Consider the following 22,160-nt stretch of genomic DNA (forward strand, 5'->3'; position numbering starts at 1 on the left):
CTGCCCGGCAGCTCCTTTGCTCAGGAGCTGGCCAGAGTCACCTCCTCGTACAGCACCTCAGAGGCAGCGCCCTGGGGCGGCTGGGATCCGAAGGCCTGGAGGCAGGTGCCCGCTCCACTACTGCCTAGCTGCGACGCTGTCGGTAAGTCACTTCCCCCAGCCTCGCTTTCCTCATCTGTCAGCTGGGCACCGTCCCCTGCTCAGCCTGCCCGCCTGCCGCACAGGGTTGTTGGGAGGCACAGAGGAGGTGACAGCCCGGCCGGTAAAGCTCTGTTCACCTAGGAGGGATTTCTAGCAGAGAGACCACCCAAGCAAGCGAGTGCTCCAGGCACCTCATCTCCGGGGCGTTGAGTGGGGGTCGCCCTGGGCGCAGTTGCTCCCTCCCTGCTGTTGGCCTTCCAGCACCCCAGCGCATTCCCTGCCTGTCTGTCCGTGCGGCCAGGCTGTGAGTCCGTGGGGCACAGGGGCTGCGCTTCTGCACCTCCGAATCCCTCCCCGCCGCCCCGACCCCGTGCCTGCCTGCTCCGTAGCTGGTGGGCGCTCGGGAACCGCCTCTCCCTCCAGCGATCTGCTGTGGACTCCGCAACCCCAAGGTGTTCTTTGACCCCACCTGGGACTCACGCACCCCAGGAAGTGGGAAGCTGGATCGCCCCGCTGGAGGACTGGTAGCCCTGGGGCAGGGGCAGAAGGAAGCCAAGCCAAGCCTGTCCAAGATGGCTGTGAGTTTGCATATGCCCTGAAGAGTCACGTTAGTGGTCATGAGAGCAAGATGGTGGACGCCAGCCAGAGCGGGCCTTTGCAGAGAATTTCATTTGGCTCGTGGAGTTGTTGTTCTGGTGCATGAAATATCAGTGTGTACAGGATGTCAGACCTCTCTGCAGAGAAAGCTAGAGAAATGAGCATTGGCTGAGTGATAGCGATCAGAAGATGCTCATCCAGCTGAAAGGACCTCCGGGATTCTGGCCTTTAATGGAAATGCTGCTTTGGTATGTGAGGCCTTGCTCTCCCCATCCCACCTGCCTCGGCCTGCAAGAACAAGCAGTGCTTTCCAGTCAAGGGCTATCGATTTTTCTCTCTCTTTTTTTTCCCCTTTTCTCTGCGTGCTCTCAGAGTGACAGTGCTCTTCGGCTTGTCCAGCACGAAGCTGCCAGGGAAACAGAATTAACAAAATGGATGGGGACATCGTCCACTCAGGACGTCTCTGAGTTCCACCCTGGTCTGACCTGTTTTGCCCTGTCCCCAAAAGGCAAAAAAATGAGGGATCCAAGCTAGCTTGCCTCGAGAGAATTCATTTCCCCACCTTATTATCTCTCTTCAAAGCCAAGCCAGGCCTTCCACCCTGCACTGGAGGGTGGGGCAGAGGCTTGGCCCTCAGATCTTCCCTACGAAGCTTTGGAAGTTGGGCCCACCTCGGGGGGCTTTGAGGGACAGGACCTCCAGCTCAGCCATGACTCAGGAAGACCAGACACAGTGTGAGACGGAGGATGCAGGCACCCCAGGGGAAGAAGAAAGGCGAGCTGCAAAGACATTTGTTTCTTTTGCGGCCAGATCAATCCCAGCATGTAGACCCAGCCCTTCCGGGACCAGGCGGCCCTGAAACCACCGAGATGGAGGTGGAGTCAGGAGAGAGTTCATATAGTTGGAGGTCAACTGCAAAGGCAGAAAATGGAAAAGAAAAAAGCTGAACTACAGCTCTGGTCATATTCAATGGCGTTGATTTTGTGAAGTCCCCAGCGGCAGCTTCAGATCGGTTCAAACCCAAGGGCAGCATCATGACCGTGGGGGAGGTCCCTGGCTCCTGCTCCAGAGGCCCCAAGGGTCAAAGAAAGACCCCAGCAGGCCACTGGTGCCCCGGCCTCTGGGTGTGGCTGGTTCCCGTGTACCCTGAGGGCCCCACGGCCTGAGCCTGGGTTTCTGCCATGCCCGCCCACTCCCCATCCCTTCACTCTGTTGTATTCTCTTTAGTAGATGTGCCACCACTGGCAGTGATTTTCTTTGAGTGATTTGCTTGCGTCTTGTCAGTTGCCCCCTCCATTGTAAGCTTCATGAGAGTAGAGACACACAGTGCCACCCCCATGCCTGGGACAGAGCCTGGCCCATGGTAGACCCATGAGAAATGTCTATCAGCTGACTGACAGAGGGGCTCACCTCCCACCAGGAGTCAGGGAGGCTGCCCTCCGGGCAGGGAAAGGCATTGAGCAGAGGCCCAAGGAAAGGGCAGGTGTGTGGCCGCCCCTGCCCCCGCCCTGGCCTTGGCCTCTGAGGTCCGCAGGGAAGAGTAGTGGCCTGATGACCCACTCGGCACTCCCATCTGGAGGCACTCTGGAGAAACTGAGTCACGGGCTCAGAGAGTTAGGAGCGGGGGTTAGGAAACACTGGAGCTGGCCTGCCATTCGCTGTGGGCAGCCCGTTTCTGAAGGACACGTGGGGAGAGTTTAGCCTAAGAGCAATCGCGCCCCCTCAAACAGGGCTTCGGGTCTGAGGGGTCCCCGTCCACAGGCGTGTGGGAGTCCCTAGAATTCAGATCTCCATGCAGAACGCTGTCTTCCCGTCATTTCAAAGGAAAAGTCAGAAGAGTGGGTGAGTTGTTTCCAAATCTGGCTTCCCGAAACCACAAAAGAAGGTGCTTTTCCTATTGGAGGAAGAAACAAACCAACCAACCCACACACTAGAGCTCACTAACCTTTGAACCTTTAACACAGAGGCGAGTGGCTTCTGCTGTGGCAGGCTGGCTCTGCGTGGGGCACCCAGGGCCTTGTCTACTGAGAGAGGAGCAAGGAGCTGCCTGGTGCTGGAAAAAGAAAGCCCCTCCCTCTGCCCCTTTCCCTCCTCCCCCTCCCCCCTCCTCCCCCTCCCCCTCCTCCCCCTTTCTCCTCCTCTTCCTCCTGTCTGTCTCCGTCTCCCCCCTCCCCTCCCTCTCTCCCTCCCCCCTCCTTCCCTCTCTTAACTGTGCTGCACAAAATAAGGCTTCAGATCCATCCCTGCATTCCCCCAGAGCTATTCCCTTGGAGTCCCCTTCCCAGTCAGAACGCTCTCCTCTTGGGGATCGTGGGGCAAGTAACTTCAGGCCGAATCTGCCCGAAACGCAGGAACCCTGTGTGCGCATCCGTGTGGAAGGCTTGCTGATATTCTGCCTCTGCCCCCTCCCCCATCCAGTTAGAGCGTCCCTGGGTCTCATGAAGTGGCTGAATCAGTCATGAGACCGTTCTTGGCCTGCAGTGGGGAGAGGACGCATCAGGTGCGTGCTCTGGGGCTCACAGGAGCCATCCTCCTGTGGTGGCCAAAGGGTGAGGCCCATAGAGCGGCCTGGCCTCCTGGGGGGCCCAGGGTTGGGCTCTGCTGTGTTGGGGTTCGGGCCGGCCCTTCGCCTGTCTCTGCTGCCTGTGCCTGGCACCCATGGGTGAACGCTAGCCCTCAAGTGAGCCCCCAGAGCTTCCTGGGCATCAGCATGAAGCTCCTAGAAAGGCAGCCCCAGGACCTCCTGGATCACCATCCTGGCTGAGGCCTGTCTGTGAAGGTGGCCCCTTGGCCAGGTGGGAGGAGGAGCCAGGGCCCTCGTTCCTGGGGAGACTTCCTTCCGGGGACCACGTGGGGAAGCACACCTAGGTTCACACAGGGCCCACCTGACGCTGCCCTGCCGGCGTCACCTGGTACAGCAGCACCCAGCTCCATGACAACCGACTGCAGCCCTAGGAAAAGCAGTCCTTGGATGAGCTCCTCCATAACCATGCTGGTGAAAAGCCACAGGTTGCCTGGGCCATCCTTCGGAGTGTCCATCACTAAGCAGCCACTTTCAGCCACTGCTTCCTCCTGGTCACTGAAAACATTTGTCATTTCCTGTTTTCTCCATTTTCCAACGATTCTAATTGTCAGTGTCAAAAGGCAACAACTGTTTTCTTGGGGCTTATCTTTGGAGCACACTGATTCAGAACAAAGGATGGGGGCCTCCGTCTGCAAAACAAAGGAAGCAGCCTCCTCGGGAGGCCTGGAGAGAATGCTCTGGCTGCTCTGCCAGGGACAACAGGCCAGGCCGGGAGCAGAGGGCTGGCGGTGCCCCCCGGGTGGCCCAGCAGCGTGAAGAGACCCCCGCTTGATGGCGGCACCCCAGGATGGCAGAGGCCCGTCCCCCAGGCTGGCGTCGGCCGTGCCCTTTGGACTTGGGAGTTTCTGTAGCCGTGCCGCTCACCAGACTTTCGCTTGAACTCTGGATGCTCTGGAGTTTTGTGCTTCCTTGGATGAACACTGGCCAACATCCCGTTGTCCCTGTAACCGTGGACCGTTCGAGAAGCACTCCCTTTCACCTGGCAGACACTGCCCACTTCCTCCACTCTGACCTCTGCCCCAGCCTCGCCTTCACTTTGGTTTCCCAGGCCCTCTCTACCTCCTTCCCTTTGGACTCTTCTGCCTGTCCCCTGCTTTGTCTTTGGTCGCACTCTGTAGCCTCCCCCTGCCCTTCCCCCACTCTGTACAACTTTCTGTTACCTGATGAACCTACTGGAGCAGCTGGTGGGGATGGCGTTAGGGCTGGTGTAGACAGCAGGGCCCAGGAGCCGGTTCCTGGCAGCAGCGGGCTGGGGAGGCAGAAGCACTGGATCTGCGGTTAGGAGACCCTGCGCTTCCCCAGCCGTGTCGCCTTGAGCAAGTCATTTACCCTCTGTGAGCCTCAGTTGTCATGTCAGTAAGCTGGGGCCATAGGTCTTCTGCCCAGATCTCCTAGGGCTGGTGGGAAGTTCGATGGGAAGAACAGAGGTGAGAGGGCTGCCTTCAGAAAGGCCCGCCCGCCCTGAGCAGCTCAGGCAGAGCGCAGGGCTCCCCCAGTTCCTGGGGGGGGTGGCCTTGGGTGGTCATGTGACCCCTGTGCTCCTCAGGCACTGTCTCCGCACCCCACGCTTTAGCAGGAAGACGGCAGCTCCAGGGCTGAAGAACAGCGTCCCTGACACCCACCTCCCAGCAGCCCCAGGGCAAGGGGGGCAAGAGCTCGGACAGGAAGCAGGCTAAGGGCAGAATGCTGAAATCGCTTGCGGCGTGGTCCGCCCGCTGCCACGTGTCAGTCCTCTCTGCCTTGGCAGGACCCGAGGCCGAGAGCTGCCCGACAGGCCTGGGAACCGGGCACTCTCCCGGGCGCCAGCCCTCCGAGTGCAGAGAAGCAGGCCCCGGGCAGCCTGTGTTGTCGGGTCAAGTCTTCTGGCATCTGGGGGGGCGGGGGACGCTGTTCCGAAAGTAAACTCAGGGAGGTGTGCTCCCCGACAGAGCCGCCTTGGTTGGTGGCGCACGCGGGAGCAGACTTCCTGAGAAGGGGAGAGAGGTGGCAGCGGGTGAGCAGTCTGGCCTGGGAGTCAGAGCTGGGACCCAGTCTCAACCTGGCACCGAAGGGCCGAGGGGCTTGGGGCCAGGCGTGCCTTCTCCTGGCCCTCAGCTGGCACCCTCGCGGCTGTCCCCTTGAGCACCTCCCAGACTCAGGGCTGGGACTGCAGCCCTCAAGTGCGGCTCCTCCCCCTGCCCACCCAGCTTGGAGATGGAGACCGGGAGCCCGTTCCCATGGCCCATGTGCGGCCAGTCAGGCAAGCGAAGGGAAGCTGGGACCGAGTGATCGTGTAATCATCCCACCCTTCGTGCCAGGACCACCCGGAACAAGCCTTGGCCCTTTCCCCGTGACGGCCCCGACATCCCCGGTTCGCTCAGCCATTCTTTGCCCTCGTGGTTGGGAGTCCGAGCCCTACCTCCATCACTTAGTGTCCTCCGAGCGCGGCCAGTTTGTCCGGGTCTCCCTGAGGCTGGCATGCCCAAACTCTTGTCAGCACCGTGGCCAAGGCAGAGTAGTGTAGGACTGTCACCTCCCTCCTTCTACATACTCTGCTTCTATTAATGCAGCCTAATGTCACGTTTGCTCTTCTGGTGACCACATCTCACTGCTGCCCCATCCCGAGCAGGAGGACATCCAGAATGCCTAAATCTTTTTCCTCCGTGCTCTTGCTGTTAAGCTCTGTGTCTCCCGCCCCATCCTACGCTGTCGCAGTTGGTTTTTTAACCCAGGTGCAGAATCCTACTTTTATTTATACCTGCGGAGTTTTGCTTGGGAGGGTGGGGCACGCATGCGAGTGTGTGTCGGTGTGTCGCTCATGCTTTCTGCTACACCAAAGCCAAGTCCTGAGTCCCCACACAGAGATCCCAAGGCTAGTATTTCTCGGTAGCCCTAATCTAACACTTCTTTTTCGTCTTCTATTTAGCAAGAGAAGCAGATATCAGGTCTTATGGCAATGATCCCTGAACAGCAGAGAGCATATCTCGCCCAACAGTTGAGTCAATTTCAAGGTAAGCACTTAAAGTCAATGTTCTCGAAAGGGTGGGACAGGGGGAGTGTGTGTGAGGTTGGGGGAGAATTCATTCCAGCATAAACAGTTACTGAGATGTTTCCGAAAAGCATTGAGGGAAAGAGAGGAGGCCTGCAAGGCACTTCCATAGCAGCCTGGTTGGATCTGTCACATGGAAAGCTTAAGCAGAGTCCCAATTAAACGCTCAGTCTTAATGACTCTGAAATCACTGTTTGATTCAAGAGATTGATTCAACCATGGCAGCTATGACTGTAATCAACATTGATTGGCCGCAGATACAGCTGTTAGCCAAAAACCAGACATGGTCTCTGCCAGACTAGCAGGGGAGACATGCGTTAAGCAGTCCTCCCCAGCCAGTAGTGACATTGGACCAGCCCAAGGGTATTCTTGCCTGGGGTTTGGGGGAAGCTGCTTGCCCTCCAACAGGTGTTCAGCAGCTTCACTGTAGCCCAGGGGCCAGCAATGGCCCATTGCTCCTCCATTCTCTTGCAAAGACCCCTGTTCCTTTGGGCCTGATATCAGCTGAATGTCGCACCTGCCCAGGCTGGAGTGGACATCCTTCAGGGGGTGGGCGGTGCCAGGCCTGCGTACGGATACTGAGTAGAAAAGCAGACCCAGACCCTGGCTTCATGGAGCTTACAGCCTACTGGCATTTTCAGTGCAACATGATCTGCTCTTGGGTGGAGGGGGAGCTGTGAGCACAGACCCAGGGGGTCTGGGAGGGCTTCCGCCAAGAACTGCCGTCCAGGCTGAGGGTGGAGGAACCAGGGGAGCAGGGGACACTCGGGAGGCGCCAGGGGCGGAAGGTGAGAGGTCAGTGCTGGAACTGACCCCCACTTCTCTCTTTCTGTAGCCGTCCAAGATCAAGTCACCTCCAAGTGTAGCCGGACCAAGGCAAGCTCCCTACCTAGCCAACCCATGATGCCACCCAGAGCTGGGCTCCTTCAGAACAGTCTGAGTCCAGGAATGCTCCCACCCACCAGGCACCGGAGCCGGGAGGGCGTGGGCCTGATCTCACCAACTCCAGGCAAGCAGCAAGGGATTTTCAGCTTCAGCCCCCCGTTTCTCACACCCTTGCACTTGAGCCACAACCCCGCAGGCAGCCTCGGGCCCGTCTGCCGGCGCACGCGGATTCCCAAGGCCGCCCCCACGGGAGTGCCCCTGCCCGGCTTCTGTCCCAGCCCCCTGGGCAGCCAGCCCCTGAGTCCCCACCAGTCCAGACAGCCCTGCGTGCCGAGAGTGCCCACCGTGCTCCACAGCGCTGCCTGGGTGGCAGCAGCAGCTCTGACCACCACGGTGCTGAGGGAGCCACCCCCGAGCCAAGCAGCCCGTGGCATCCAGCAGCATTTCGAGAGCAATTCCCTCTTTGCCAAGGCCCCCGTGAGAGTCCCCCTGGGAGCCCCAGCGTTTCCTTCACAACAGGCAGTTGTGTCCCCCAGTCAGGTGGCCCCGGGAGGCAGACCCAGCCAGAAGGTGGGTGCTGCCCCCGCCAACCCCAGCTTCAGCCTGCTGGGCCACCAGAGCCTCAGACAGAGCCCGCCGCACGCCACCAAGTCCCTCCAGCAAGGCATGGCCAGCTTCAGGCCCATGAGTCCCATCCAGGGCATCGAGCCACCAAGCTATGTGGCTGCCACCGCCACCACCGCCGCCGCCGCCGCTTCCACCGTCGCTGCCAGCCCGTCCCCCGGTCCCTTCAACAGCGTGGGGAGCCCCCCTGAGTTGCCACCCTATGCCTTGTTGCCCCAGGCCTCACTGAACGATCTCACCTCACCCCCTGACTGCACTGAGGTGGATTTCATCGAAGCTCTCTTGAAAGGCCCCGACGTGAGCCCAGATGAAAACTGGGTGTGCAACCTGAGGCTGATCGATGACGTTCTAGAACAGCACGCTGCTGCCGAAACTGCCGCAGCCCAGAGTGCCGGCCACGTCCCTGAGCAGGCTGGCCACATCCCGCAGGACGCTGGCGAGCTTTAAATGCCCAGAGAAACCTCCACGTGGGGAGCGGTGTGAGTCCACAGCAAATTCGCAGCTGGTCCCACGTAGCCACACGCTTGTTGCCTCATTACAATTTGAGGGGCGTCAGCCCACGCCCACCCCTCTCTCTACCTGTGACAAAATGGAAAGCTGGTGATTTTTCAAGCTACCTGTACATACCTGAAAATTTTGTAAATGGTTTTCCTAAACATTCATGGCAGAAGTATTTATACTTCGTTTTGTGACTTTGTAAATAAAGTGACGGCTTTCCTTTCAGTAGAGCTGTGTTCATCACGCATTGTCTGTGTTTATTGTACATTGTTGCAAATACGCAGACTGTGTTCCTCGCTCCAGCCATACCTTATCAACCAGGTGGTGGAGTCATGTACGCTTTAGATGCAATGGTGGATGTGATCAAGAGGTGTTGTGCAAACTGACGAATACCAAATAGAAACTCACTTGGCCATTTATTGCCATTTCCACTGAAACTTCTGTCGCCCTGTGTGGTTCTTAACCTCTTTCGCAAACCTTTCAGTCTCTGCTAGCTCTTTCCTGGTGAGCATATTACAGCACAAGCCATTTTATCGTTAAGTGCCCCTCAGAGGAATTATTTGCCAGGAGGCCGGAGAGTTCTGTAGATTTGGGAGAAGCAAAGAGAGAATGTGTGAGCTGGGCACTGTCTGAGTATCTTGAGCGCCCTCCCTTTATCACTCAGACGGTTGGCACTACTCCAGCCGCACCTTGCAGGGTGGAGGCGAGATGCCCCCGGTTTAAAGCCTTTCGGTATTTGTTTTGATGTCAGGCTCTGTGGTCTGGGGGAAAATGAGTCTGTAAACATTAATTGTTGATTCGGGCTTTGTCTTTGATGCTTTCTATCTGCAATTATCGTCATGTGTATTTAAGTGTCTGTTATAGAAAACCCACACCCACTGTCCTGTAAACTTTTCTCAGTGTCCAAATTCTGTGTAATCACATTTTAATTGCCACCTCGTATTTCACCTCTACATTTGAAACCTGGCTTCTGTTTCAAACCAGTGCATTTTTTCTTCGTACTGTAATAAACAGCCAGGAGAAAAGTGCCTCTATGTTTTCATTTCTCCAGGGAGCATTCAGTATCTACAAACCCCTGTCAGCTAAGCCCGCTAGTGTCTTCGGGCCTTTCTGAGGCCACTGCCTGTCTTGGGATGCTTGGGCACCGAGGGGAGAGGGGTGAGAAGCTTGTGTAGCGTGCGCCGCGATCCTTTCACATCACAGCATAGAAGCACATCATTTCTGACTCCAGTGCCTCCTACAGAGGACGAAACAGGGGAGCCGCTAAGGTGACTCTGCGCTGGGGGCAGGGGGCGGGGGGAGGCTTGCGCTGAGAATCTAGACTCTCCCACCACCAGCCTCTTTCCACTGAGAGAGTGACACACCCAACTAAAGATCCAGCTCCTCCCACGTAAGGGGGACCCACATAGGGCGGCTGGAGGTTGTCCATCACTTCACAGAGAGAGTCAGAAGAGCCTGGTGAAGGCGTGGTCCCGGGAGAGAAGGGTCTTCCCGCCTCCTCGTCCCCTGCCCCTCCCCCAAAGTCTAAGCTAAGGCCAGCCCTGTTCGTCCTTAGCACTGGAGCGGGTAGAGCTCAGCGGCCAGGGGTGCTGAGCGGATGGGACGCAGGGACTGTGCCGCCGTCCCTCCCACGTCGGGCTCCTGGAGTCCCGCCCCAACCTGCTACTCAATCCCCGCTCGGCCTCCTCCTCTCCCCGCCCTCCTCACCAGCAGTTGCAGCCAGCATCTTGGCTGCAGGCTGTTTCCAATTTAAACTGCACGAAATCTACAGGGACTCCTGTCACCTCACACTCGGGCGCCCCCGTCACAGCAAGAAGGTGGCTGCCACAGAGCTTCATCGAAATGTGGCCTCATTCTGAAGGGGACCCTAAAGAGATGGGTGGGACCTGTGCCTTTCCCACGAGGTGGCCAGGACCTGGCGCGTAGGTGGCAGGGGCGTTGCAGATGGAACCACATCTCCGCAAAGGTAGTCAGGAAGCTAGTTGGGAACCCACACACACACACACACACCGTGTGCTGTAAGAGCGCAGCTGAAGCAGCAGCTGCGATCAGGTGTGGTCCAGACTGAATACACACATTTAGTCCCCTAACTGGCAGGGAGAGTTTATATCCTCATCCTCAAGGTACGAAATGTTCCAACACATTTTGGAACTTTGGGGGCTGAGGAAGCCAGGCGCACGGAGGCAGGCCTGTCCTGTCCAGCAGAGCCTGAGATGCTAAGAGGATGCCGCCACGCGCCACTCTCAATGGCTGTGACTGAGGGCAAAGATCCACAGGGGGAAGCAGGCCTCCCTAGTCCGTGGGCCAGAGGGGTCGTGGAAACAGTCATGGCCCCAAAGCCTGGGCAATTGGCCCACCTGCTCACAAGGCCCCTCCTGCTTCCTGCAGAGCGTTCCTCTTAGGTCTGGGGAACGGATACGTGCCGCGGGCGTCCCTCAGCGCCAGTCACGACCCTGGGTCTCGGGCTTGACCTCTGTTCCCCCAGTGTTGACTGAAGCACCCCAGTGGTGCCAGGCCCCAGGCAGGCCCCGGCTGCCCCTCAGGGCCACACCGGGGCATTTGGGCCCACTTCTCCTGCGGGCCCAGGGGCAGGAAGGGTTGGACCCACCTGCCCAGAGACTGTTGTTCACAGCCAGCCAGTTGGGGTGTTGAAGGCCAGCCCGTGAAGCGGGGCCTCCTCAGCCCGCCCCAGGGCTTCTGGAGCCACAGCTGTCCCCGCTCAGCTCTGCCAGCCCTCAGAGTCCGAAATAAAAGCTGAGCTTGGCCTGCTGAACTGTCCCGCCTTCCATCCCCAGAGGGCTCACTTCTCACCTCAAGCACGTGGTGACCTCAAGGCTGAGCCAGCGTGGGCAGCACCCACGCCCAGCACTTCCTGCTACCTGACCCCAGCCTGGCCTCACTACCCCCAGCAGGCCTGAACCCAATGGAAGCTTCTCAGTTCTCAGTGGACTTGCCCCTCTAGCAGCATAGGACTCTCCCTCCTTCCAGAACAGCACCGCCCCCGGGGTCCTGGGAGCCACAGTCCCCTGGGACGCTTCTTCCCCTCTGAGGTCCCTTCTCTCCTGTCGCTCTGTAAGGAGACGTTGCTCCTTCCGTAGCTTCCTCTCACCCAACTAGGGCTTCTCCCTCTCTCCCTATTTTCCGGTTCCTTCCCCTGGGAGACGAGCAGGTCCCTGAGCCCGCATCCAGCACCCCAGCATCTCAGCATCTTGACAGTCCAGCCACAAAGAGCGTCGTATGTCTGGGCAGGGCCCTAAGTTTCAGTCCCCAGGGGGTCGCTGCTGGACCGGTCCGCACGTTGGGCTGAAGCCTTCTAGGCCCCGTGAAGAAGACGTGAAAGAGTTTGGGGGCTCCTTCACTGGGAGGGCTGGGCGGAGCTTGCAGTTGGGGCCTGAGGCCTCCGCACAAAGACCCGCAGTCACCAGCTGGGAGGCTGGTGACTACGCTCCCTGTCCCATCACCCCGCTCCCCAACTCTGAGGCCAGCCCCGGGGTAAATGCCAGAAGTCCCCAGGGAGGTGTGTGAGACCCCCCGGAGCCTCCGTCCTCCCTTAGAGCAGGCTCATGCCCCTGGAGGTCTGTTTATCATCTGTCCCCCTTCAGCCTAGAAAGTCAGGGGATCTGGCAGTGGACACGAGGTTCGGAAAAAGCACACGCTGTTGGCTTCACTAGTGTGTGGCCATTCCATGATTCAACAAGCATGCTTGTGCCAGGCACCGGGAGGTACACAGACATGGTCCCCAGCCTCATGGAGTACACCAGGGGGTGCGTCTGTCAAGGTCATGCACAGAAACAGAACCAGGGGGAGATGTGTGTGGGGGGGGGGGGGGTGTGTGGGTGTGTGTTCTCCACAGCCATCTGCAAGCCGGGGCCCCAGGAAAGCCGGGAGTGTCATTCCTAAGGCCAGAGAACCAGGGGCGCCGGTGGTGTAAACCCCAGTCTGAGGTCTGAAATCCACAGGACAAGCTATCAGGAAGAGCAGGCTGGAAACTCAGGCAGGAGTTGACACTGCAGTCCACAGACAGAATTTTCTCTTCCTCGAGGAAACCTCAGTTTTGCCCTTAAGGCCTTTCAGCTGATGGGCTGAGGCCCACCCAGATCATTCAGGGTAGTCTCCTTCACCTTACGTGACTATAGCTGTTAACCCCATCTACAGAATACCTTCACAGCAGCAGATCAGTATTTGATTAAATAACTGGCCCATATAGCCAAGCCGAGTTGACAGGGGGACAGATGATTGACACATTAACAAAGAAAATAGTAACAAGTTGCATTAAGGTCTACAAAGGAAACACAAAAGGGGCAGAGAGTGAGAGACCCCAGTGTGGTAGCGCTGGTGGGGACACTTGGGAAAGACAACTCTCAGGGAGTGAAATTTGAGCTGAGATTAAAGGATGGGAGGGAGCAAGCCACGCAAAGAGCTCGGGCAGGGATATTCCGGGCAGAGGAAAAAGCACGTACAAATGCGGGGAGGAAGGGAAAAGAAGTCGGTGGGTGGGGCCAGTGAGCAAGATGGGGGGGAGGCAGGAGAGGGGGTGTGGAGGAGGGCAGGGCCCTGGAGGCTGTCTTGATTCCTCAAGGGAAGTCTTGGGTCACTCCTGAACCCATGTGGAGGATGGACTCCAGAAAGAATGAGGGCGGCCAGTGTGGAAGGCCTCCTTCTCCATGAGGAATTCCCCTGGACATCTCCAGCTCTGGAGGTCTAAGCTGAACTCCTCATCATGCCTGCAACCCTGGGCATCCTCCTGCTCGGTGGAAAGCGGTCATCATACCCCGCTAAGGGACCCAAATCCACTTGGTCTCCAAGTCCAGACCTGGGAGTCATCCTCGATGTTTGTCTTTCTCTCACCCCTTCTGTATCCTGGGAAGATGGGATTTCTCCCCCACATCCATCTGCAAAATCTCTGTGATCACAATAAAAATCCCAGCAGGATTACTTTCTGGAACATGACAAAATGATTCAAGGTGACTCATCCGGTGGGTCAACAAGACAAGAATAGCCAGGAAACTTCTAAAAAGGAAGAATCAAGAAAGGGTTCTAGCACTACCAGATATTAAAATGTATCGTGAAGCTACCGTATTTAAAACAATGTGGCCCTGACACAGGAAAAGACAGATGAGTCAGTGGAAAGGAAATAGATGAAAAGCATATATGGGAATTAAGACAATGAGCAAGGTGGCATTTCAAATACACAGTGCTGGAAAAACTGACTGGCCATCTGCACAATAAATCTGGGTATTCTACCTCACTCCTGACATCAAGATAAATTCAGATGATTCGAAGATTAAAATAGAAAAAAGAACCCAGAAAAGCACTATAAGGAAACAAGGGTGGGTATTTTTATAATATCACGGTCAATCAACCTTCTCCTATCATGACATGAAATCCAGAAGCCATAAAGGAAAAAACTGATAAAATTGCCCACATAGAATTTTGAAACTTGCATACAGAAAAACACACCATGAAAGTCAGAAGATAAGTGACAAATTTAGAAAACAAAGATTTGGAACACATGACAGACACAGGGTGATTTACTCAATACTTACAAATAAAAGTAGTAGATTGTCTCCAAAAAGACAAGTACAAGAATTCATGACACTTTCATTCACAGTAACCAAAACCTGCAAACAGCCCAGGTGTCTATCGATAGGAGAAGGGATAAACCAACTCCAGTGTATCCATGCAATGCAATACCAGCATCAACACAGAGTGATACTCCTCGGCCACGTGTCAAATGCATTATGCTGCCAGAAAGAAGTCAGACACAAAAACACACGTACTGTATGATTCCATTTATATAAAGTGGTAAAATAGACAAAAGTCATCTGTGGTGAAAAATAATCAGAACAAGTATGGGGGTTGACTGAAAAGGGGCACAAGGGAACTTTCTGGAGTGATGGTCAATTCTCTGTCTTGCTAAGGATGTGGGTTACACGTGTGTATGCATTGCCAAAACTCAGAGAATGGTTCACTGAAGATCAGGACATCTTGTTGTTAAGTACATTTTGCCTAAAATAGAAAAATCTTAAATATTGAACTCTAGTTAATGATCTGCTGGAGTGCTTAGGGGTGAAGTATACTCATGTCTGCAGCTGACTTCGAAACACATAAAAAAAGATGCTTGATGGATGGATAGAGGGATGGGTAGAGAGATAGAGAGATGTGATCAAGCAAGTAGAAAAATGTGTTAATCTTTTAGAATCTAGGAGGTGGGTCTATAAGGATTCAATATGCATTTCTTTGAACTTTTCTGATGACTTAAAAATTTTCATAATCAAATATTGGGGGAAAATAATTTTTAAAAGTACAAGGGTGCTTTTTAAATACGAATCTAGCAATTTGAGGTGGAAGGAAAAGGCCATAGAGACCAAGTTTGTATTTGGGAGAAGGAAGAGGAATGTTTGATTTTCCTACGGCCTCTTCTCCGGAAGCCAGCATAGCTGAGCACAAAACTACAGGCACCTCAACAGCCAATCACTACATGAAAGGACCAGACAAATTGGTTTTATCTCACCTCTTCTGACAACATTTTGCTCACTTGAATTATCTCTATAGGCTCAATATTATTTTTTTCATCACAGGTAAGTGGTTTTTTTTTTAATTTTTATTGAAATATAGTTGATTTACAATGTGTTAGTTTCAGGTGTACAGCAAAGTGATTCAGTTATGCTATATATGTATCCTTTTTCAGATTCTTTTCCCTTATAGGTTAGTACAAGATATTGAGTAGAGTTCCCTGTGCTATACAGTAGGTCCTCGCTGGTTATCTATTTTATATATAGTAGTGTGTATATGGCAATCCCAATCTCCTAATGTATCCCTCCCCCCACCTTTCCCCTTTGGTAGCCATAAGTTTGTTTTCTATATGTCTGTCAATATTTTTTTAACTGTTCTTTTTAAATGTTTCTATCTTCATCTTCTTAGTTAAAATATTTACCTTGATAAGCATTTATTCTTTTGTATGTACTACATAAAAAATTAAAATAGAGCTCTTTCAAATCACTAAGAGAAAGACTAACTGCCCAAGGAGGAGGAAATGAGCAAAGGACACGAGTAGTCAGTTAACAGAAGAGACAGAAATTGCCAGTGAACACAGAGAGGATGCTAAACCTCCCCTGTAATGAAAGGAAGGCCAATAGCACCAATGGTGCTCTGTCAAGCCCTTTCTATCACATTCGCCTCAGACGTAACAACAAATAGTAGTCGGTGAAGCTGGGGCCTGGACACACAGGTGTTCTCTCTCCTCCACTCCTGAGTGGAGGACAAACTCATGCAACTTTTGTGGGCACAGTTTGGCAATTATTGGGCGAATTTCAACTTTGGCCATGCATCAGAACCACCCATGGAGCTTTTGAAAAATACACCTGCCTGTGCCCTAACCTCAAAGAATATCATCTAGGGGGGCTAGGGTGGGGCCCAGGAATCTGTATTTAAAGCTCCAGGATTGAGGATAACTGGCTTGGCTTTGGACATGATAGGAGTCTGTTACAGAGAAAACTCACACAGGCATTCAAAGATCTGGGCACAAAGTTGTTGATTACAGTGTTGTTGGACCTAGCCCTAAATTACAAACAACCCAAGTGTCCAAAATAAGGGCCAGTTAAAACCGTTCAGTGGAGTATTACGCAGCTGTTAAAAAGCATGCGCAACTTCTCATTTGTTGGAAGTCTGGGTTCCACTGTCCAAAATAGGCTGGAATCCCTCCCAGGCCAACTTCTACCAATTTGAGAGCCTCATGCATCACCTTCTTGTTCAGATCCTCTCATCTGTCCTCATCCAGGATGCCAGTTAAGGACCTCAGTAACTTGGCCATCAGTCCTACCAACTAGAAGAGTTATTCCAACAGCAGGACAAAGAAGGAAAGATCCAACCAGAAATGGGACTTGGCATTTCTCCGTGAAAGAGAAACTCTGAGGCACCAGTGATTTATGTGTGAAGGCTTATGTTACTCATAGGATGGAGATCAGATTGGATACAGGTGTGAATGTCCATGTTGCCTTGCAAAGATGCTTTCTAGGAATTGAAAGCAATGAGGAATGAACAAGTAGCAACAAGATGCATGATTTTGCCAAAGAATCTTTTTTTTTTTAACATCTTAATGGGAGTCTAATTGCTTTACAATGGTGTATTAGTTCCTGCTTTTTAACAAAGTGAATCAGTTATACATATACATATGTCCACATATCTCTTCCCTCTTGCGTCTCCCTCCCTCCCACCCTCCCAATCCCACCCCTCTAGGTGGTCACAAAGCACCGAGCTGATCTCCCTGTGCTATGCGGCTGCTTCCCACTAGCTATCTATTTTACGTTTGGTAGTGTATATATGTCCATGCCACTCTCTCACTTTGTCCCAGCTTACCCTTCCCCATCCCCATATCCTCAAGTCCATTCTCTAGTAGGTCTGCGTCTTTATTCCAGTCTTGCCCCTAGGTTCTTCATGACCATTTTTTTTCTTTTTTCTTTTTTTCCTTTTTTTTAGATTCCATATATATGTGTTAGCATACAGTATTTGTTTTTCTCTTTCTGACTTACTTCACTCTGTAGGACAGATTCTAGGTCCATCTACCTCACTACAAATAACTCAATTTCGTTTCTTTTTATGGCTGAGTAATATTCTATTGTATATATGTGCCACATCTTCTTCATCCATTCATCTGTTAATGGACACTTAGGTTGCTTCCATGTCCTGGCTATTGTAAATAGAGCTGCAATGAACATTTTGGTACACGACTCTTTTTGAATTATGGTTTTCTCAGGGTATATGCCCAGGAGTGGGATTGCTGGGTCGTATGATAGTTCTATTTTTAGTTTTTTAAGGAACCTCCATACTGTTCTGCATAGTGGCTGTATCAATTTACATTCCTACCAACCGTGCAAGAGGGTTCCCTTTTCTCCACACCCTCTCCAGCATTTATTGTTTGTAGATTTTTTGATGATGGCCATTCTGACAGGTGTGAGATGATATCTCATTGTAGTTTTGATTTGCATTTCTCTAATGATTAATGATGTTGAGCATTCTTTCATGTGTTTGTTGGCAATCTGTATATCTTCTTTGGAGAAATGTCTATTTAGGGCTTCTGCCCATTTTTGGATTGGGTTGTTTGGTTTTTTGATATTGAGCTGCATGAGCTGCTTGTAAACTTTGGAGATTAATCCTTTGTCAGTTGCTTCATTTGAAAATATTTTCTCCCATTCTGAGGGTTGTCTTTTCGTCTTGTTTATGGTTTCCTTTGCTGTGCAAAAGCTTTTAAGTTTTGTTAGGTCCCATTTGTTTATTTTTGTTTTTCTTTCCATTTCTCTAGGAGGTGGGTCAAAAAGGATCTTGCTGTGATTTATGTCATAAAGTGTTCTGCCTATGTTTTCCTCTAAGAATTTGATAGTGTCTGGCCTTACATTTAGGTCTTCAATCCATTTTGAGTTTATTTTTGTGTATGGTGTTAGGGAGTGTTCTAATTTCATTCTTTTACATGTAGCTGTCCAGTTTTCCCAGCACCACTTATTGAAGAGGCTGTCTTTTCTCCACTGTATATTCTTGCCTCCTTTATCAAAGAGAAGGTGACCATATGTGCGTGGGTTTATCTCTGGGCTTTTTATCCTTTTTCTTCTCTGATTGCTGTGGCTAAAACTTCCAAAACTACGTTGAATAACTGTGGTGAGAGTGGGCAACCTTGTCTTGTTCCTGATCTTACTGGAAATGGTTTCAGTTTTTCACCACTGAGGATGATGTTGGCTGTGGGTTTGTCGTATATGGTCTTTATTATGTTGAGGAAAGTTCCCTCTATGCCTACTTTCTGAGGGGTTCTTATCATAAATGGTGTTGAATTTTGTCAAAAGCTTTCTCTGCATCTATTGAGATGATCATATGGTTTTTCTCCTTCAATTTGTTAATATGGTGTATCACATTGATTGATTTGCGTATATTGAAGAATCCTTGCATTCCTGGGATAAACCCCACTTGATCATGGTGTATGATCCTTTTAATGTGCTGTTGGGTTCTGTTTGCTGGTATTTTGTTGAGGATTTTTGCATTATGTTCATCAGTGATATTGGCCTGTAGTTTTCTTTCTTTGTGACTTCCTTGTCTGGTTTTGGTATCAGGGTGATGGTGGCCTCATAGAATGAGTTTGGGAGTGTTCCTCCCTCTGCTATGTTTTGGAAGAGTTTGAGAAGGATAGGTGTTAGCTCTTCTCTAAATGTTTGATAGAATTCACCTGTGAAGCCCTCTGATGCTGGGCTTTTGTTTGTTGGAAGATTTTTAATCACAGTCTCAATTTCAGTGCTCGTGATTGGTCTGTTTATATTTTCTATTTCTTCCTGGTTCAGTCTCAGAAGGTTGTGCTTTTCTAAGAATTTGTCCATTTCTTTCAAGTTGTCCATTTTATTTGCATATAGTTGCTTGTAGTAATCTCTCATGTTCCTTTGTATTTCTGCAGTGTCAGTGGTTACTTCTCCTTTTTCATTTCTAATTCTATTGATTTGAGTCTTCTCCCTTTTTTTCTTGATGAGTCTGGCTAATGGTTTATCAACTGTGTTTATCTTCTCAAAGAACCAGCTTTTACTTTTATTGATCTTTGCTATTGTTTCCTTCATTTCTTTTTCATTTATTTCTGATCTGATCTTTATGATTTCTTTCCTTCTGCTAACTTTCGGGGTTTTTTTGTTCTTCTTTCTCTAATTGCTTTAGGTGTAAGGTTAGGTTGTTTGTTTGAGATGTTTCTTGTTTCTTAAGGTTGAATTGTATTGCTATAAACTTCCCTCTTAGAACTGCCTTTGATGCATCCCATAGGTTTTGGGTCGTCGTGTTTTCATTGTCATTTGTTTCTAGGTATTTTTTGATTTCCTCTTTGATTTCTTCAGTGATCTCTTGGTTATTAAGTAGTGTGTTGTTTAGCCTCCATGTGTTTGTATTTTTTACAGATTTTTTTCTGTAATTGATATCTAGTCCCATAGCGTTGTGGTCGGAAAAGATACTTGATACGATTTCAATTTTCTTAAATTTACCAAGGCTTGATTTGTGACCCAAGATATGATCTATCCTGGAGAATGTTCCATGAGCACTTGAGAAAAATGTGTATTCTGTTGTTTTTGGATGGAATGTCCTCTAAATATCAATTAAGTCCATCTTGTTTAATGTATCATTTAAAGCTTGTGTTTCCTTATTTATTTTCATTTTGGATGATCTCTCCATTGGTGAAAGTGGGGTGTTAAAGTCCCCTACTATGATTGTGTTACTGTCAATTTCCCCTTTTATGGCTTTTAGTATTTGCCTTATGTATTGAGGTGCTCCTATGTTGGGTGCATATATATTTACAATTGTTATGTCTTCTTCTTGGATTGATCCCTTGATCATTATGTAGTGTCCTTCTTTGTCCCTGTAATAGTCTTTGTTTTAAAGTCTATTTTGTCTGATATGAGAATTGCTACTCCAGCTTTCTTTTGATTTCCATTTGCATGGAATATCTTTTTCCATCCCCTCACTTTCAGTCTGTATGTGTCCCTAGGTCTGAAGTGGGTCTCTTGTAGACAGCATATATACGGGTCTTGTTTTTGAATCCATTCAGCCAGTCTATGTCTTTTGGTGGGAGCATTTAATCCATTTACATTTAAGGTAATTATCGATATGTATGTTCCTATTACCATTTTCTTAATTGTTTTGGGTTTGTTATTGTAGGTCTTTTCCTTCTCTTGTGTTTCAAAGAATCTTATTAGCAGCAGGTTTGATTCAATTTCAGGGCCAGTATCCAAACTTTCCACTAGTAATCTTAGGATTACGATGGGGCAAGCTGGTAGGTTTCTGTGATGGCAGTTGTCTTTTTTCCTTCCCAGGTCTGTCTTTCTCCCTTCCATGTTATCTACAATCTAAAGTTATCTTCATAGGGGCTTCCCTGGCAGTCCAACAGTTAAGACTCCGAGCTTCCAATGCAGGGGACGTGGGTCCGATCCCTGTTCGGGGAACTAAGATCCCACATGCCACATGGAGCAGCCAAAAAAATAAATAAATAAATACAGTTATCTACATAGTTGGAATGCCTTTCAGATTTTAATGTGCTTAGTCCCTTTGTACTGATTCGCCCTTGTTTGGCACATCACATGTGTGTCTTCAGATTCTAAGGTGGATGGTAAGAGTAGACCCTGTATCAAGGGTAAAGTATAAAGCAAAATACTGTTGGGAGAAAGAGATGTGGAAATAGGCATTGGTGATTTGACATTGTATAGTTTAAGTAAACATGATCGCATTAAGGTAAGTGTTTTCTGCTCCATACCAATTGTCTTTCCATTTTCAGTACCAAATACATGTGTTTAAAGGAACCTACCTTTAAAAACTCAGTTTGCCTTAAGAAACAAAGGGCGTGGCAGGAGCCCCCTCCGCCCCCACCCCATGCACATACCTGAGACCCACCGCAGTGCAAGCCCTGCTTCTCCCTGCCCTTCATGCCCTGCCCACCCACTACTCTGCATCATCACTTCAATCTGCTTTTCAAATGGTAGGAAAGGAAGTCGGCTTCAAGGCACTACTCCCTCCTCTCTAACCTCCCCTGAGACAGGGACGCCTGAAGAAGCCAGGCCAGGCTCGCCACTTGACATTGACGTAGGGGACCTGTAAGGAGAGAACACACACACACACACACACACACACACACACACACACACACAGAGTGATATTTTCACAAGAGTTCTTGCCACCTGCAGTAACCCAGTCTGCTCATCAGGAAGAAGGTCCCCAGAGCTGTTCCCAGAGGTTATCCCTGGGGCAGGAGCAAGGGGGACTCCTGCTTTTGCTGTTGTGGTTCTGAAACATAGAGCTCTGCCTTCCAGCAGATTTTATTTGTCCCAGAGTCAGCTGGCCCACTTTTGAAAGGGCTTCAGACTAGGCCTTCACGAAGCTGACATGGCACTGGGGCTGTTGATTTCAGCCCAGGGCTTTCCAGATCCCACTGCAAAAGGCTCTCGCCCTGGCCCGTCTGCCTGGCCTCGGCTCCAGCCCCCAGGTCACCTCTACGGCCCAGGCCAGCTCCATCTCTTTTCTGCTGGCATGGATGTTCCTCCTTCTCTTTCCAGTCCCCTCCCCATGTCTGTAGTGCGTCCCCCTGAATGGAGGCTTCACTGTTGGAAGATCTAGAGCCTCACCACCGCCGCAGCAGCGAATGCTGGTTCTTTGTAAATTGAATCTTCTGGTCATTGGAGAAGCAAGGCCCAGGGCACAGAGCCTTCATAGAGGTGCAGCCTCCTTGCGTCACGTTGCCTTTGGATTTTTTTTTAAATTAATTTACTTATTTATATTTATTTTTGGCTGTGTTGGGTCTTCATTGCTGTGAACGTGCTATCTCTAGTTTCGGCAAGCAGGGGCTACTCTTCATTGCAGTGCGCGGGCTTATTGCGGTGGCTTCTCTTGTTGCGGAGCACAGGATCTAGGCATGCAGGCTTCAGTAATTGTGGCACACAGGCTCAGTAGTTGTGGTGCATGGGCTTAGTTGCTCCACGACATGTGGGATCTTCCCGGACCAGGGATTGAAGCCGTGTCCCCTGCATTGGCAGGCGGATTCTTAACCACTGCGCCACCAAGGAAGTCCTTTGCCTTTGGATTTGATAAATCGATCTGCTTGCATTCAACAACGTGGCCCACAGTTAGCAACAAATGAGGAGACATCACACAGAGCCCTGGCTGCCCTGCCTGCCTGCCAACCCAGAGCCCTGCCTCCTTCCGAGTGGCCATGGCTACAAAGCTCCTCTGGGGACCAAGGGGACAGGCTTGGCACGCTGACCACTTGGGCCTGCAAGCAGAAGTGGGAGGGCTTGGCAAGTG

General features: G+C 51.2%; 1 protein-coding gene across 1 annotated transcript in view; it reads left to right on the plus strand.

The window, feature by feature from the left end:
• Positions 1–9,342, plus strand: part of MAMLD1 (mastermind like domain containing 1) — a 115,179-nt gene extending 105,837 nt beyond the window's left edge. Inside the window, exons 4-5 of the mRNA XM_036840451.1 lie at positions 6,228–6,312; positions 7,186–9,342. Coding sequence (XP_036696346.1) covers positions 6,228–6,312; positions 7,186–8,306 — 1,206 coding nt within the window. The 3' untranslated portion in view covers positions 8,307–9,342. The remainder of the gene's footprint in view (positions 1–6,227; positions 6,313–7,185) is intronic.
• The last annotated feature ends 12,818 nt before the right edge of the window (positions 9,343–22,160 follow it).

The sequence above is a fragment of the Balaenoptera musculus genome, chromosome X, assembly GCF_009873245.2.
Source record: "Balaenoptera musculus isolate JJ_BM4_2016_0621 chromosome X, mBalMus1.pri.v3, whole genome shotgun sequence".
Taxonomy (NCBI): domain Eukaryota; kingdom Metazoa; phylum Chordata; class Mammalia; order Artiodactyla; family Balaenopteridae; genus Balaenoptera; species Balaenoptera musculus.